The sequence below is a fragment of the Cebidichthys violaceus genome, unplaced genomic scaffold (genome assembly GCF_023349555.1).
Source record: "Cebidichthys violaceus isolate CVI_PGR_0920_01 unplaced genomic scaffold, fCebVio1.0.p SCAF_11, whole genome shotgun sequence".
NCBI lineage: Eukaryota > Metazoa > Chordata > Actinopteri > Perciformes > Stichaeidae > Cebidichthys > Cebidichthys violaceus.
Window position 1 is genome coordinate 12,750,922 of NW_027176274.1, and position 17,848 is coordinate 12,768,769.

The 17,848-nt window shown below is 40.0% G+C and overlaps 2 protein-coding genes across 4 annotated transcripts; one reads left to right on the forward strand and one right to left on the reverse strand.

The window, feature by feature from the left end:
- The first annotated feature begins 705 nt into the window (after positions 1–705).
- On the forward strand, positions 706–6,356 carry si:ch73-390b10.2 (Golgi pH regulator). 3 transcript variants are annotated; one of them, XM_068704905.1, is made up of 14 exons: positions 706–935; positions 1,272–1,331; positions 1,431–1,534; positions 1,625–1,731; positions 1,860–1,961; positions 2,099–2,219; positions 2,388–2,468; positions 2,560–2,669; positions 2,795–2,883; positions 4,636–4,728; positions 4,872–4,967; positions 5,326–5,415; positions 5,534–5,599; positions 5,695–6,356. In XM_068704905.1, the coding sequence occupies exons 1-14, from the start codon at positions 894–896 to the stop codon at positions 5,899–5,901; spliced, it is 1,368 nt and encodes a 455-aa protein (XP_068561006.1). In that variant the 5' UTR covers positions 706–893; the 3' UTR covers positions 5,902–6,356. The 3 variants fall into 3 exon arrangements, with proteins under 3 accessions (XP_068561006.1, XP_068561007.1, XP_068561008.1); XM_068704906.1 differs by having other exon boundaries at positions 912–935; positions 1,431–1,451; XM_068704907.1 differs by lacking the exons at positions 706–935; positions 1,431–1,534.
- A 280-nt stretch (positions 6,357–6,636) lies between these two features.
- pdzk1 (PDZ domain containing 1) lies at positions 6,637–12,611 on the reverse strand. Its single transcript, XM_068704904.1, has 8 exons — positions 12,505–12,611; positions 10,664–10,874; positions 9,542–9,754; positions 8,440–8,778; positions 8,153–8,349; positions 7,853–8,077; positions 7,468–7,782; positions 6,637–6,900 (listed from the first exon to the last, which is right to left on the reverse strand). The coding sequence occupies exons 2-8, from the start codon at positions 10,869–10,871 to the stop codon at positions 6,856–6,858; spliced, it is 1,542 nt and encodes a 513-aa protein (XP_068561005.1). The 5' UTR covers positions 10,872–10,874; positions 12,505–12,611; the 3' UTR covers positions 6,637–6,855.
- Positions 12,612–17,848: the final 5,237 nt, after the last annotated feature.

Below are 17,848 nucleotides of genomic sequence, written 5' to 3' on the forward strand. Positions count from 1 at the left end.
GGACATAGACATGAACATAAATCATAAAAAATGATAATAAACGTATAAAAACGTTTAGTTTACATGCATCCAGAATGTTGATAAAATTCAATTTTAGAAGCATTTATGTTAAAATATCAAAAGTATTTGCAGTAGTCCAGTTTATAGATTCAAGTATCAAACAGTACTTGTTGTGAAGAGTGCACTGTCTAGAAGAGTACAGATAAAGCAATAATTACAGAAAATAATTATCACGTGAAGTAAACAAACCAAAACTTTTCTAACTTTGGCAGAAACTGTTGTGTTCATGAGGGACTCAAACGCTCAAATACAGAGGTAAGTTAGATTGAGAAAGAACAATAACTTTTCTGGACCTTTAAAGACAAAAAATGATTATTATCATCGTTATTATAATTATTACTATTATTAGTAGTAGGTAACCTGTTGTTGGTGGTGGCGAAAAGTAGCAGATTATGTTTTGTCGCCCTCTGTAGGCAAACATGGTAACTACTACCGCGTAACAAAAGTCCTCACAACATGAATGAAAGTAACGTTAACCAAGTTCATGGTTTACTATCAATCAAAAATCGTTTTAGAAATGTTTCAAAGTTGATGAATCATCGTATTACATCGTACGTCGCATCATGCGATTTGTTTTTCTTTTTCTGAGACGTCACAGTTTTGCGACGGAAGTGTCTTTTGTCGGACTCCTTTTGGTGACGTAACAACATGGACTACCGTAGTAATTTGACAGCTGAACAACAAATGCTCTTAAAATGAGCTCATTAGTGACATAAACATTTTAAGCCCGACTTTTTTTCCCACATTAGCATGAATTATAACTGTCCTCTACCGTGCTACACCTGAACGGTCAGTTCATTTTGCGGACTAAAGGCTGTTTTACAGACATCACCATGTCGTTCCTGGTGGACTCAGTCATCATGTTCACCTCGCAGGTAACGTTGATAGTGAGTTAATACAGTCGACACATCGTGACGTGTGTTATTTTCACTGACCAAATTTATACAGCGCCAGCTAACGTTGTATTTAATGCTATCTACGTAACGTTCTGCCTGAGACCATATTGAACTTCAACGTCCTGTAGTTCAACATGGGTGTGTCTATCTACATTCTTTTCATAATAGATGACACCTTTTACTCAATACTGAGATCAAAATCTCCCCACGTCAGCATAACAGCAATGCATGTGGATTCAACTGTGAATAACTTTTTATTGTCTTTCTTCATGGACCACATCTTTCTTCAGATAACTCTCATTTATTCCATCACAGGTGCTGTTCTTCGGGTTTGGCTGGTTATTCTTTATGCGGCGGCTGTTTAAAGATTATGAGGTACAGTGTTATTAAACACAAGTGCATTCTCACATGGTTGTCACCAATAGAGTTGCACTTCCTCTCTACTAACTGTTCACTGCTTTTGTTTGTTGACAGGTGCGACAGTATGTTGTCCAGGTGGTGTTCTCCATCACTTTTGCTTTTTCATGTACCATGTTTGAGCTCATCATCTTTGAGATCCTGGGTGCCTTAAGTAGCCAGTGAGTACATGTTCTGTGGACTATAACTCTGTTTTATTGCTGCTTCTTGCAGATGAAGATTTTTTTTATTTTTTCATGTCTTTGCAACAGCTCTAGGTATTTTCACTGGAAGCTGAATCTGTATGTGATTCTGCTGGTCTTAATCTTCGTGGTGCCTTTCTACATTGGGTACTTTGTTGTCAGCAACATACGCCTGTGTAAGTATAGCTGTTTAGCCGGGTATTGAAAATAAAATACTGTAACTAAAAATATGCTATGCAATTTCGACGGTTGTAATTTCACACATTATGTCACAGAAAGCTGTTTTCTTTGTGTCTGTGTGTAGTGCAGAGACAGAAGCTTCTGTTTGCGTGTATGGTGTGGTTTACCTTCATGTATTTCTTCTGGAAGTTGGGAGACCCATTCCCCATCCTGAGTCCAAAACATGGTCAGTGTGCATTCGTCTCCTCTCTGGGCACCTTTATGCCCGTTTCCTTTTTCTCATACTGTGTAGAGGCCTTCATCTGTAAAGGTTGTTGATAGCCAAGTGAAACACTGGTGTCACTGTTGTTGTCTTTTTCCCAGGCATCCTGTCCATCGAGCAGCTCATAAGTCGTGTTGGTGTGATCGGAGTCACCCTCATGGCTTTGTTGTCTGGGTTTGGTGCGGTCAACTGTCCCTACACGTACATGTCTTATTTCCTCAGGTAAGCTTAGCTGTGGGTTTTCTCTCGGGTTACCTTCAGCAGCCGTATCACTCTGCTTGTTAATCTCAGTCTGTTTATGCGTCAGACGTTATTATCGGGAATGACATTCCTGTTTTCATAACACATGCTGCCATCGCTTTGATGCTTCCTGCTTGGTTCTTTTCAAAGGAATGTAACAGACAGTGACATCCTTGCTCTGGAGAGGCGGCTGCTCCAGACTATGGACATGATTGTCAGCAAGAAGAAACGGTGAGTAAAAAAAAAATAAAAGTATTATTTATCTTGTTGATGGAATGAATACACCAAATTATTTTGCTACTTCAATTTGTTCTGTGTTTAGAATTGCCATGACACGGAGGCAGATGTACCAGCGTGGGGAAGACCAGAACAAACAGACAGGATTCTGGGGCATGATCAAGAGTGTTACCTCTACACAAACAGGCAGCGAAAGTATCCTTTATACTTGTATTGACTAGGATTTCAAAAAGTCTTCATTTTCAGCTGTTAGCAGATAACTGTGTACTAATTGTTTACAGTATTTGTAGTGGACGTCAGCCTTGACTTATTCCCTCCAGACCTATCTCTGATCCAGCAGGAGGTTGATGCTCTAGAGGAGCTGAGTCGGCAACTCTTTCTTGAGACTGTGGATCTGCAAGCCACTAAGGTAACACACGTGCATGCACATACACACTCACAGGGCTGCGCAAGCATACTGTGCTCCACCTAACTATGAAGAAACACAGAGTGAATTAAAAACAAAAATACAGAAGAACACGCAGGCTATAATCTTCGACTTACTCCCTCCAAGTTAAGGTTGGAATAAGTAAACTTTCCTAGCATATAACAAGGAATGCCTTGGATTTAAAAGTAATGATTGATTGGCAGGTTTGCAACACCCCAATGCCTTACGGAGCTGTAGCGAGTTTCAGCTCATTGTCTCTAGCTGTCCGGCCTGCAACTTTACTGTTTTGGTTCTAAAACAATGCACAGTACCTGCTCAGCACCAAACGGCAGACAGACACAGTTAGGGAGTTGCTAGTGGACATAAAGCATATTTATTTAAATAAAAGAATTAATAAAAGAGTATATAGCAGCTAAAGAGCCAGATATTTATTTCAGGAGTTGGTGGAGACCAAAAATAGAGCTAAAAGGAGAGTTAATATTGGACTTACATTCCTCAGCTAGACACAAACAGGATCCAAATGAATGATAATGTTGCTCCATAACTGCTGGATGTGTAAATATGTAACTCTTTGCTCACACGTTTGCCATATCAACAGGTTATTATATATCAACATTGTGTTGTCCCAGCTCTCAAGTGATCAAAAACACAGGTTTAAGCATGCTTTAATGACTGTTTTATGACTCTTAAACTAAAGACTCAGTTTGAGTATAATCTGTGGTGCAGTTTCTGACCGTCAACAAAGAGTCATTTCCCAAAACAAATTCTTAATTACTGGATGCTATCAGTTTGGAGCTTTATCAGCTTTTAAGCTGTGTACAGGCGTGGATGCTAGTTTGTGTTTCCCTTCAATTGTTATGCAGCTCTTGTGTTCGTCGCTCCTCAGTTGATTATTAAGGCAGTGTGGTCAGTGCTGCTGGGGGAGGCATGGGCCACTCAAAGATTACAGAGCTAGTTAGAAACATACAAAAGAAGTAAAGAAGACATTACGGACGTAAACTTAAGTCCTTTCTTCCTGACAGAGTTTAGCAATGTCTAGTTATTTCTACATATCCTTACCCCAACCGTACAGCTGCCATTATATACACCTACTTATAAAGTTGTTAGCTTACAATTAAGTATTATCACATCCATAACACACAAATCTATAGTAATGTCTCATTGGAGTAGTAGTTCTGTGCACCTGATGAATGTTAGTCCGGTATTTACTGGACTTGGAGTTAATTAGAGGGGCTAAGACTCAATCGTACAGTAAAAGTGCAATAAAACAATTCGCTAAAATGGGCCGAATATCTCTGTAGAGCTGCAATCTTAATTCTCTTTCATTCTAGTTTTTGCAAATGTTTGCTGGTTCAACTGCACTAAACCTACCTAAACTTTGGGATCTCTTAAACATAAAAAAAAAAAACTTGACTTAAACATCTGTCACATAAATACAAATCAGTTTATGTACAAGATGTCCAGAGTCAGGTTTATTACCAAAATACATCATCACAGGACCTTATAAAACAATACAATAAAAGAAAAGCTTTTGATAGCATAGTCTGCTCATCACATGGTTTATACAGATCAGATAAAGAAGTATTCTGCAGCTGGCCACATTTGAACTGAAATTTGGACTGAGGCTTTTGTACCTGCTGACATTACATACACACACCTTTATCTATACACACCTTTGCCTACATGCAATAAATGATTGCTTAATGCTTTACCACCACCTTTCCTTATCTTTAGGAGCGAATTGAGTACTCAAAGACATTCCAGGGGAAGTACTTCAATTTCCTCGGCTACTTCTTTTCCATCTATTGTGTTTGGAAAATCTTCATGGTGAGAACATTCACAGTCATATTCTGGCATTGTGTCTTTCCCTCAACTCACACATAGATTCTGTGAGTGCTGCGGCCCAATTAGAGAATCACATTTTGTTGTGTTTGAGATGCAGTTAAAAAAGTACCTTCTCTCCACCATAGGCCACAATAAACATTGTGTTCGATCGAGTTGGAAAGACGGATCCAGTGACGAGGGGTATTGAAATTACAGTGAACTACTTGGGCATCCAGTTTGATGTAAGACACACACACACACACACACACACACACACACACACACACACACACACACACACACCTACCTGCAGAAATAGTCACATGTTACACTGCATGACCTCCTGTAAAGATAATTGCCAGCACATTGTCATCTCTCTTCCTGCTTTCTCTGCTGCATACCTGATCATGATCGCATTCAATCTTTTCCCACGTAGATAATTATTTAATTGTGTTATAGCTAACACTCTCAGAATATGGCAGTATGTTTAAATGTATATAGATACATGATGAATGCAGATTGACAGTTGTCATCTTCCTTTCCTACTCCCAATTAAAAACTGTTTCTCTTTGTTTTTCATGCTCTTTCTCTCCTTCTCAGGTCAAGTTTTGGTCCCAACACATCTCTTTCATCTTGGTGGGGATAATAATCGTTACATCCATTCGTGGCTTACTCATCACCCTCACTAAGGTAAAACTATCACATGATACATGTTGAAATGGCTACAGATCTTGGGGCCAATAAATCTGTGATATTTTCTTTCAAATGATGCTGTTTAACCGACGATTTAACGCTCCTTGGTTTTTAGTTCTTCTATGCAATATCAAGCAGCAAGTCCTCTAACGTCATCGTGCTTGTTCTCGCTCAGATCATGGTGAGTGTGTTGCTTTATAGTTGTCTTGTAACACACAGCACAGCCTCCAAACAACAGATAAAGCAAAACCTTCTCCATCTGTCTCACTCCACCAGGGGATGTATTTTGTATCATCCGTATTGCTGATGCGTATGAGCATGCCGCTGGAGTATCGCTCCATCGTGACGGAGGTTCTGGGAGAGCTGCAGTTCAACTTCTACCACCGTTGGTTTGACGTCATCTTCCTGGTCAGCGCCTTGTCCAGCATCCTCTTCCTTTATCTCGCCCACAAACAGGCACCAGAGAAACAAATGAGCTTCTGATCCCCTACATCTCTCCCCCCCTGGATTTGACTACTGAACCCTTGGGTGACTTTAAATCTGGAATCTTGAGATATCCAGAGATCAGTTGGGTTTTTTTAATATGTGGGAGATAATTATCTCGAATGCCTGTTCCTGAATCAGGAATGGCTGATTGTTGGATGCAAGTGATGGGGATCTGTTGGAGCACATTAGCAAAACACTTTGAAAGTGGACTTTCTTGAATTGAAATATTTGCAGAACAGACATTGCTGTTAGTAATTATTTTTACCTGCAAATGCAAACACTTAAATTCTCATTATTTCGGCTGAACACACTGGACCTGTACTGTTCACTGCTACTGAAGTGTAAAAGGACTATATGAGGAAAAGATCAAGAAGTAATTCATGATCTCCACCCTCAAGCAGAATATGTCAGTTAATTGTGAATAAAACCAAATACTCATAAAGTAAGCTTAATTCAGAGAGTATGTTTTCATTTATTGGTGTTAGTGAAAATTGTAATTGATTTAATTTTCTTTTAGAACTGGGGAAAAAACAAGTTACATTTTTGAACATTAAATAAAGGCAGCAGTCTTTTCATAGAGAAAAAAAGACATGAAAGTCCACAGTATTTACTGGTAATAATAATAGCTCTTAAGCTTTGGTAGATTTGCTCAGATCATTGCTCAGATCATTGCTCATCTACAAGTAGAGCTACTATTTTCATCAAAGGAAGACAAAAGTATTCACAAAAAAGTATTCTCAGCCCTTTAATCATGCAAGTATCCTGCCAGAGTTAAGATATCGTCAGTAAATTTCAAAAGTCTTGACTGTCCTTTTTTTTTTTTCTGCATCTCTTGTCTCCTGTGATATCGATTGCATGATTGAAGCTCCCAGAGCTGATTGTTTAGAAAGTGATGGATCAACATTAGATGGACAAAGGCCAAATCGGAGAGCGGGTCCTTTTGGTGATTTTTCAGAGTCTCTCATCGACACTTTCTTCAGATGACGTTGATGGTGTCTGGAAGAGATAGGGGAAACAAAATCACAATTATTTTACACATTAATCATTTTTTTCTCTGTGAAGGCTTGTTGTTGAAAAGATAGAAAAGAAATGACGTGACATGAAACGGCACAAAACAAACCACTGCTAAGGCTCATGGGAGTCTCATATGTTTTGCAGGTAATTATTCATAAACCAAAGTACTGAACCGATTCAAAGTATGACCTGAAAATGGCGCTAATGAAATGTCTAGGAATCACCAAAGTTGTTCCAATTCATATTTAGGGGAACATAAATGTCTGAATGAAATTTTGTGGGAATCCATCCATAGGATTGACAATAGTTGACAAGACATTTCACTCAAAACCACAACTGATTACCTCATGGTGTTGCTGGTGAAAAAGTCATTAGGATTCATTGTTTGGGGAACATCAATGTCTGTACAAAATATCCCTCCAATAGTAGTTGCGATATTTCAGTCTGGACCACAGAGGTGGACAGACCGACAAACCCGACATTGCCATCCCTGGAGCCACACAGCTAGTGAAATATATCACCTGTGAGGCTTTACAAAGCACCACTCACCCTCTCTCTTGCTGGTTGAGTCGGGGTTTCAGGTCTGGCCTCCTCCTGTCTCACTTCTTCCTCTGGAGTGTCTGCAGTGTGGACCTGAGCATAAGATGTTTCTCCGATGAGCAGGCGCGTGATGGTCACTCCTTCAGCTTCGAGTTGGTCATAGACGCTTTTGTTAGCCACCAGCAGCTCCAGAGAGCTGCCACTGCTGCGGATCATCGCCACCACCTCATCGTGGCTGCTCTGCTCCACATTTACCCCGTTCACCTCCACCACAATGTCGTCATCCTCCAGATTTGCCCTGTCAGCGGCTCCACCTTTAACCACCTGAAACAAAGTGTTTGTCACCAGTTTGATATGAAAATTATGAAATGCTGGAGATTTCTGCACTTCCTACCTCCTTGATGTGATGTCCAGACACCCCCTGGATGCCATTTAGGTGAAAGCCATAGCCAGTTGAGGTCTTTTCCATCTTACACAGTTTGGGCTTGAGCTCCTCCTGCCTACTCTGAACGGGTGTGGATGGTTGGACAGGACCAGGTAAATTGAGGGCCTCTATGTAACTGGGCGGTGAGTTGGAATCATTTATCTCCTCCAAGAAGACTATTGGAGACACTTTGCCCTGTGAGGGACACAATGATGACATTTAGATTGTCTGCAGTCTATATTGAAATTTGACAGTGGCACCCTGACTCACTTGCTTATACATTTGGTCCGTGTCTTTATCCACCACTAGGAGGCAGCATTTGTTTCCACTCTGCCTGATCTTGTCCACCACCTGCTCATGGCTGCAGTTGTCCACCTCCTTACCGTCCACAGCTACTAGTCTGTCCATTTCCTTCAGACCTGCTTTTTCTGCTGGGCTGTCTCTATCTAGGTCCTTGATGAAGTGGCCTGCATGGAGTCAATGAGCATACTGTTAAAACACAGCCTTCTCTCCGCATTAAATTACCAGTTGTTTGTAATATTTACATATGGCCTTGCCTGTTTGGTTCTTCTTCTCCTCCTTGAGCAGGAAGCCATAGCCATCAGGTCCTTTGGTCAATTGGATGACGCGTGGCTTGTGTGGGAGATACTTGGCAGTGGCTAACCATGATCCTGTCTTCATATGCTTGTTCTGGTAGTGCCTGTCTGTTTCCTCGTCAACCAGCAGGAACATGATGCTGCTGCCGCCAGCCAGTTTGATCTTGTCCACTACTTGATCGTGTGTGGAGTCTTCTACGTTCTCCCCGTTGACCTCCAGCAGGCGGTCGTTGACACTGACCCCGGCCCTGTCAGCCACACTTCCTTTGATCACCTCTGTCATGAACAAACCCTGCTCACCTAGAGAAGATGTTATAGAAGATATGAAAGAGCTAAAATATGCAAAGATTAAACAGACAGTTCTCTTCAGTCTGATAAAAATAGTAGTAGCCTATTTTATAGATTAGTTATAAGCCATTAATTAGAACATTATTTGGTGGCCAGGTTGTGCAAATCGCTTTGGCTTGTTTTCATTCTCCTTCAATATGTCACTTGCTTTTGCCTTTAAAGTAGAGTTTTCTGGTAGAAAGCCATTTCTGACAGAAAGCCATTTCTGACAGAAACCCCGCCCCTTTCTTTCACTAGCCAATAGAATCAAAAACGGTTCAGCAAATGACGTGCTGTTTTGACTTTCACCACAAGTCCTACAAGCTTGCTTCATTCATAAGTATTTAAGTTATTGATGTTATACACATCAATCAACTACAAAATACTTCCTCAATGGACACGCTAAAGATCTAAATGCATTACAACAAAGAGTCATTCTGGAAGAGCATATAAACTAACCAATTCCATATTTCGCAATCTGGCAAACCCAAAAGTTGTTCTAATTACGGACTTGTTCGTGATCTATAAAGAATTAGAAATGTTGTTTTTTTTACCAATAATAAAGCCAATGCAGTAGTTACAATCTCTACTCCTAAATGTTCTCTTTCATCGTATAATCTACCCACATGGTTTACTTGTATGTCATTATTTAATGCTTTTTAAAGCACTCTTTCATTCTCATTCTTTTCATCATATGCCCTAAATTGTCATTCCTTAACCTGTCTCCTCATCTCACCTTTGACTGAGCAAATGGAAAACCCATAGCTTGAGCTGGACTTAACCAGGTAGCAGAGTTTGGGTTTTAGAGCCTGTTTGGCCCCACCATTGGCAACCGGTGTGCTCTGAGGGTCGGACAGGTTCACTCCCGTTGCTTTGGCTTGCTTGTAGGAAGCTTCATCCAGGATGTGAAATGTGACTGAGGCTCCACTGTTTCTGACCATGTCCACCACCTGTCCCGGGGGAACACATGCACAGCAGAAGTGTTTCAATAAAGATGCCTGTAACAGTACAATTCAATCATCCCATGGAGCCTCAAAACTGACCAAATGTAATCCAACATATAACAGAATACACAATACACCCATACATAATACTGTCAGTTTAATGAGTAAAGTTGGGTGCAAGCAGAAATATAAAGCTTTTTACTATTTATTTGACCTCTAATAAGTTGGTTAAAAAAGCAACAATCTCTTAATTTCTTTACTTTATCAACAATTAGTGGATTAACTGATTAAGACTTCTCTTCTATCTATATTTCACTAGCTTGTTTATTTTTCAACTCCGTACTTCCTATTTTATTTTGGGTCTTGGGCACATTAACAACATTCCTCACCACTCTCACAGTAACTAAAGCTAAGCTTAGCAGCAGCAATCTAATGCTAACGCTACTTTGAAGATGACAGACACCATACTTCTATCTTCACAACATCATCTTCAAGTACACATCTCTTGTCTTCATCAAGGACTACAATGGAAATAAGTCTTGGATTATTTGGGATATCCTTGACATTCTGTGTGTGATTTATTGTATCTCCTCATAATGTTAAATATACTAAGCTAAAAATGTTTATGTGGTAAGCTGTTATAATGGGTATTCCCATGTCATTATCAAATTAGCAGCAGGGAATTAGAAAGGGCGTATTGGCATCAATCAAGTACACTTTATTTGTATAGCCCCTTTAATGCAGGTTAATGCATTTCAAAGTGCTTCACAGAAGACTGATGAAAGTATTACATTTCTTATTTCACTCCATTTAATTAATACGCTTCTACTACATCTTATCATCTTTGGGGCTTCATATATATCTCAGAGTTCTTATTGATTTAAATGCACTGCGGTAATTCCACGTCCTACTTTCCTCTGAATGTGGCAGTCCATCAACAAATGTTCCATTGACCCGCAGGATGCGCTCCCCATCTTTCATGCCAGCCAGTTCAGCTGGACCCCCCATTTCCAGGCAGCGGATCAGGTGACCGTCCACAGCATACTCCACCCTCAAGTAGAAGCCAAATGACTGACCCGGCCTCTTTGTCAGAGAAATCACCTTCGGCTTGTACCCGGCCATGTCCTAACATGGACAGGAGGAGAGGGTTAATAATATACACACACAAAATCAAAAATGATATCTTGTAATGCCCTTTATGACACAAGCTGCTGTCTCTCGCCACTGCATTTATCTCCAAATATTACTTAAGTAGTATATCAATTGCAAAATCAAAGTGATGATAAAGGAAACATTCTTAGTATATGATGTAGACTACAGACATTTTGAGGTTGGGATATACAAACATAAACAAGTGGCATCCAAACATACAGTAAAGTGCTATTTTCAAGTTACTAATCTAACCCTTCAGTAAAGGAGTATCTGCAGTTATTTGATTTATTTATTACCGTTACAATCTGTCCTGTCTCTGTCCTGTCTTAAAGCGTGACACTGCTGTCACCCTTTAAACTGTCATTTAATAGCAGATAACGCTGGACCTAAAGAAGCCATAGACGTGCTGATAACTTCAGATGAAAAGTTAATCTTCCATGTCAGCACTCTAGTGGCAGTTAATTGTTAACAGCAGGCACAGCTGACTTTGGTGACGACTCTCCGTTATAAAGACAGCCTGGACTTTGAATGCACAGTGAGGAATTTCACTGTAGGCTAACCCTTTTATTTCATTATATCATTTCCATATGGGACGGTTGTAAAGTATGTGTGTGTGCCTACTGGCTAACATAGTTATTGTAGGATACTGTATGTTCTGATGCTTTTCCTATGTTGTAACCACCGTGTACTGACAAGTCAAACCGACCTAGATCCAAACAATTTGTAGTTTGGAGTCGGTGTGTAGTTGTTATTTTTTTTAGTTAATACTGTTTTCCAACAGCCTTGCACTTCCATGTGATGTGCAGCATAATGACAAAATTATCTTCTGAGTACAGTTCATGCCATTTTATCAAACCCCCCCAGAAAAAATCACTGATTTGACTAGAAACAAACAATATTGCCCTACTATACAGGAACAGTGTAATGCATGTACAATAAATTCTACATCTACTTTTGAACTGAAACTAGTTGACGCCTATATTGAGTGCAATAGTCACAGTTTTTATGACAAATACCTGTACTTAGATGTACGCCAAACATTTTTTTCACTGATTTCCCTTAAATTCAGCCATATTGAGTGTTTTTGAAAAAATTGGAATCTCCAATACAATTTAAAGCAACATTGTGTGGTTTTCAACAATGGTTGGCTGCACAATACAAATTTGTTAAGCATGCCCAGAAGAGGGCACTTTGTAGATTATAAAGTTAATAGATCCAGTATCAGAATTGCACTTGAAATAAAACAAACATACCTCAAATTGACTATATTGCCTTCATAAAAGTCCACTCATCTATTATTTTTATATAGACGAAGAATTTATATTGTACTGCATGTTTTGGCTTGTGTGACCCCTTAAAACGAAGCAATGTCTACCTGCGACCCCTCATCATGTTTGTGACCAATTCAACCACTTAGTTTCACTTAGTTTTAGGCCTAAAGTGGTAAAAAAAAAATGTCAATCAACAGGATGGTTCATAATGTCATAACTCTTCAGATTTGGATTAAGCTCTGGAATTGGCCTTTGAAAACATTCTGCTCTGTGTTAAATAATGTGATCATAAATTCCAGGTATACAGTAGAAGGTTTTCAAATGAAACTCACCAGCTCGTCTCTGTTCAGTGTCCCAGTCGTAAGGAGGAGCGCACCTGTCACTGCTTGGCTGTTATCTAATGTGTCTTCAACCTGTACTCCTCCTCCCCTCCCTCTCTCTGCAGGGACTTTGACGTGCCAAAGGTGAGCCTAAAGGGTGAGTTATTTAACAGCGTCTCGTGTCAGGAATGTGTCAGGAGGCGATGGCCCTGTGCAATCTGTGCTCACAAATGAAGATGGAACCACGAAGCAGTCATCTGGTTGGTGGTCAAAGGTTCACCATGCAGATGGCAATAAGCAATGTTAGGAATCATTATGGTTTGTATACATTACGGTCCGCACTACATTAAGGGAAATGTATCATGGGTACCCAAATATCTGTTTAAATACACTCCATATCTTGGCAGTATCATGTTACTCTAAGCTCTAAGCCAAAACAATATCATTTTGGGTGTTCATATTGCACCAACAAGTATACTTTCTTAGCGTAAAATTATAAAGTAAAACTAACTTTAAAAAAAATCAAATTATGGTATATAAAGACAGATGCCATTAAAAAAAAGTCATCTGTCAGGTTATGTTTTCTTTTTACTCTCATATACCGTGGATAACTCTTTCAGTTCCTTCTATATGTTATATTTTGACACCTGTACACCTAACTAAATTCGAGACTAATTCAACAGCCCTCTACCTTTATGAAGGTTATAAAGTCCAGGATTTGCTCAACTGTTTAAGGGAGGTAATCATTCAGTGTTATGGTCACTTAAGAGGCTGTAGTTTGTGGTTCTGTTGAATAAAATTGTGTTAAACTATGTTTCAACTCACTTCTATAGATCTTTATTGTCTCCTGGGACAATATACAGTATACATTTGCTGCAAGGTATTAAAAAACTAACTCAAATAGAACTTAACAGTCATAACAACAAAAGCTGTGAAAACAGAAGTTTTGACTCTGTTCTGCATGATTTTGTTTCTTCTAAAACATGGAACTTAATTAAGACATCATGTACTGACAAAACGTCAGTGACACTCAACTGGTGTAAAAGCCTTGATAAACTTCAGAAAGGTTCAGAGAGTTTGTTAAATTAGCCTTATTATGTCTTTCTAAAAAGACAAAGTAGTAAGTTTTACCTACTGCCCTTGTGCATCTCTTACAAAATACATTTTGCATGTCAATATAAAACAACAGTAAGAATTAAAGCCTACTTGATCAACCCTCTACTTGAAGGGACTAAATAAGCATTTATTTTCAGAGAGACACCCACAACATTCACAAAGTTCAGGGTGTAGTTTGTCAAGTTGTATGGTTGCTGTGGTCTTTAGGGGAGAGTCCTGTGGTTATAAAAGGCTTATTACAATACTGCTATCCTTGGGATGGGACAAAGGTGACAAAAGCTCAAGCTCAACCAAAGCCAAGCAAAACAAATCTGCAAACTGTAAAAGTTATTCATTACTCTGCAAGACTTGTTTGTAGCATGGCTCTTTTTAAAAAATTGTTCTCTGAATTAAATTAAGTAAATCTAAGTTAAGGAAAAGTGATTGATTTAAACATTGATAACAACACTTTTTGGTCCACTCAGTTGTCAGCATTTCTTCTCATTCTCTTTCTGAAAAGAAATATATTTAGACACATTTAGTTGAAAATGTCAAAATAAGGATGGAGCTGCTGTGGACTGAGGAGAGACCAGGTGACACCATTCAGGATCCCACATGACGACAATCTGTTGGAGTGAGGCTCTGGCTGCTGAACATTGCATTTCTGCCATCTACTGTCATAAAGAATATTTCTGGGCATTTTCCAACAATGGAGAAATACATTATTGTGTTGGAGATGTGCAATTTATTTACCATGCACTAATGCAACACATATTTGTGTGTGATGATGCATGTATTTCCATGTGTGTGTTATCCATGTGTGTTTAGCGGGTGTGTTGTTGTGCCTTTGTGCACATTAAGTCTGTGTACAGTAACTTCTGTGTCATAGAAGTTAGTGCTGTGCAGTAGACAAAGTGTTCAACTCTTTTGGTGAAGTGAGAGTAGCTGCAGTACATCACAATACTCTACATAGAGGATTCCATATTTAACGTACACAAGTACAGGCCGCAATGTTACTTCAGTCCCAAATATGATTATCCTGAACCTCTCTACCTTTCACTCCCTGCTAGGCGCTGGTAACACAGAGGGAAGCTGAACATCATTCATTTGCAAGTACCACCCACATACGTAGAGAGGCAAAAGTCCCGCTCGTTCCAGTGGACCACCGTGGGGAAGTATGAGTCAAATAATGTTGTGATGCCATTTAAATTGTGCCATAAATTACACATGGATGAAGAACTTTTTCAGTATGTCATTATTTTTTTCCACACAAGTAAAAGATCCACTTTGTTTGGTTTCAGTTACATTTTGTATCTGTGAGACCAAACAAACAATTCCTTTCCCATACAGCACTTGCAAAGTCTTTTAGTCGACGCTTTGGAACCTGCATTAGCTGCACTTTTATGTTATCCTCCTCTTTTTGGCACACTGCTATCTTTCCCAGCGAATTACCGCCACCAACGGTAATGCATATCGACAGATATGCATATCGACAGCATATCGACAGATATGCATTACTGTTGGTGGAAAGATCGCCATCTTACCATCCTCTACAGTTTGCAGACTGTATCATGTCGCCCCATGCTCATGCTGTACAGTGCATTGAGAATTGGTGTTTTAAACAAGACAGCGCTCCACCTTCAAAGCTACAATTCCTGATTTTCTTGGTCACTTGGGGGCAGCAGAAACAAGCTGTGAACATAACTTTGACATACCATCTCCTGTTAAGTTGATACGTGGAACTTGTTAGCAAACCGTTAGCAGACAATAACCAACATAATCATTTATTTGGAGTCCTGTTTTTAGACACTCGCAATGAAGCTCCGTAAGGCCGGGGGGAGCTTAAGATACAGGTGATAATTCTTTTTTGTTTCAAAACTCTTCCGCTTAAACAAAAGAGCAAATTGAATAAATGCATTACTGTCCACCTCTAGTTCAGTGTTTGTTTTCTCAAACAGCACCCGGGTGAAAAACATGATGGCGCAGGACTGTCTGGCACAAATTGAGAACAACAGCAGGAAATGGCAGGATCTGTGCAGGATTCAGGGCGTCAGTCTCCACGCTTGTAAACAGAGACTTTCACACACAAGTGAGTGTCTCCTCCCGACCTGAGCTCCCCCATGTTAACACAGTCACACACACACACACACACACACCCACACACACACACACACACACACACACACACACACACACGCCTCCAACCCTGTAACCACTCACTCACTACCAGCCTGGAGCTGTTTGAACAATCAATCTCTCGGGCCCAAGAGCTACAACCAGAGCAGAGATGAAGTGAGTGGAAGGAGACAGAAATTGTCTTCAGCTTGGCTTAGCACTGATGCATTCACTATCCATTACCCTCAGTCATCACCTTGTGTTTGCTAGAGAAGGGGGAAAAAAAAGACTTTCATGTCTTTCCGTGACACCTACTGCCTGGATTACTGAATCCTCCAGTGCTGCAGATGTTTATTTGATCTGAAACCTAATCTTAGTGGTGTTTACAGTAACGACAGTAAAGTATGCATATACAGCACCAGAGGATACAGACATGAGCTGTAAAGTGCCACCCAAGAAGTGATTATCTCCAACCTGTCTTCATCAGCAGTGGAGCCTCAGTAATCAACACACTATGCCAGTTTGTGATTACAGCACTCAACTGGGAGCACTAGTCTCTCTCTTCTTCTTGATTGACATCCTCACATGGCTTGTTTATCTGGGGTAAGTGGCCCTGCACATGACCTGCCAGAGTCACCTAATTAGACCAGGAGAACGATTAGAGGTGGGCCGCTTCAAATAATGACCCCTATTTTTTTTTTCTCTGGAAGTCATTTGAGAATCCGTAGGCCAAGCAGCCGGTCCCCGCTCTCCACAGCAATAACATGCACAAGAGAGCAGCGACATTTCAACCTCCCAAATGTACAGGTGCCACAAAGAGACAGTCCACGCTCATCTCCAGCTGAATACAGCACAATGGTGCAGCTGGACTAAAACACAGTATCTTTAAACCTTGATGATAGGATTGATGATGATGGCTTTACGAAAAGGATTTTTCTAATCATAACAATAATTTACACTCACCAATAATCACATCATTCCTGAGCGTATTGGTGTTTTTTTGCTCATTCCCAAAACATGAAGCACAGTGACAAATATCGCAGCTGCCATGCCTTGAATGGTACAAAAGGACATGGAGTTCAAGGAAATTTCTTGCATTTATTTTTTTAGCGTTATGATGAAATTGGACAGATTTCAGTGAGAAACTGTAGTTAATTGTATGCCACTGCAGATCATAACTAAATGCCTTGTTTGCCACAGTACCGGAAGTACCGGAAATATCAGAAACACCAGCCTCATGTAACAAAATTCCAAATATAGTCATTGATAGGGGCGACTGTGGCTCAGTGGGAGAGCAGAGTCGTCCTTCAATCAGAGAATCAACAGTTCGATTCCCAGCTCTGCTAAGTGTTTTGCCCAAGGACACATCGACATCCATGTCGATGTGATACTTAACCCCAAATTGCTCCCGCAGGCTGTTCCTGCTGTGTATGAGTGGTTAGTTGAATGGGCAGGTGGCACCTTGCATGGTAGCCCCTGCATGCCATCAGAGTATGAATGGGTGTGAATGGGTGAATGATGACATTCAATGTTACAGTGCTTTGAGTGGAAGACTAAAAAAGCGCTGTACAAGTAGTCTATTTACCATTTACCATTCAACCAAAATATGATAATTATTATTATTGTTTATAGTCAACTCATTGAGCTTATTTCACACCAAAAGTTTACAAACATGGTAAAAAAAACTATTTGTTTCTTCTAGAGGATGGGTTAATTGGGCCACGATATTTATTCTGATAAACAAGATTCATGAGGAGGATAGGCTTATTAGACTGTGACTTAAGAGAACAGTGATTCCCATTGCACGTTTATGCTCTTACAAAAGACAGACACAAGAATGTAACATTTTTCATCAACACAGAGCATGTTGATCATTCACCAAAAAGAAAGTAAGTGTACTCACACACCACATGAGGGCGACGGTGCGCATGTTAAACCACCACCATAGGCGCTTTAAGTCGCGGGGCGCCAAACAACCGCAGTCTACACCTTGGAGAGGTCACCGAGCTGACACATAGAAACAGACGACTATTCACACACATTCACACCTGCATACGGGCAACTTAGAGTCGCTAATTAAACTGACAAGGGCAAAATACCTGGTCTGGATACAGTGACATTGCGTCAATTATTTTTTTCTTTACAC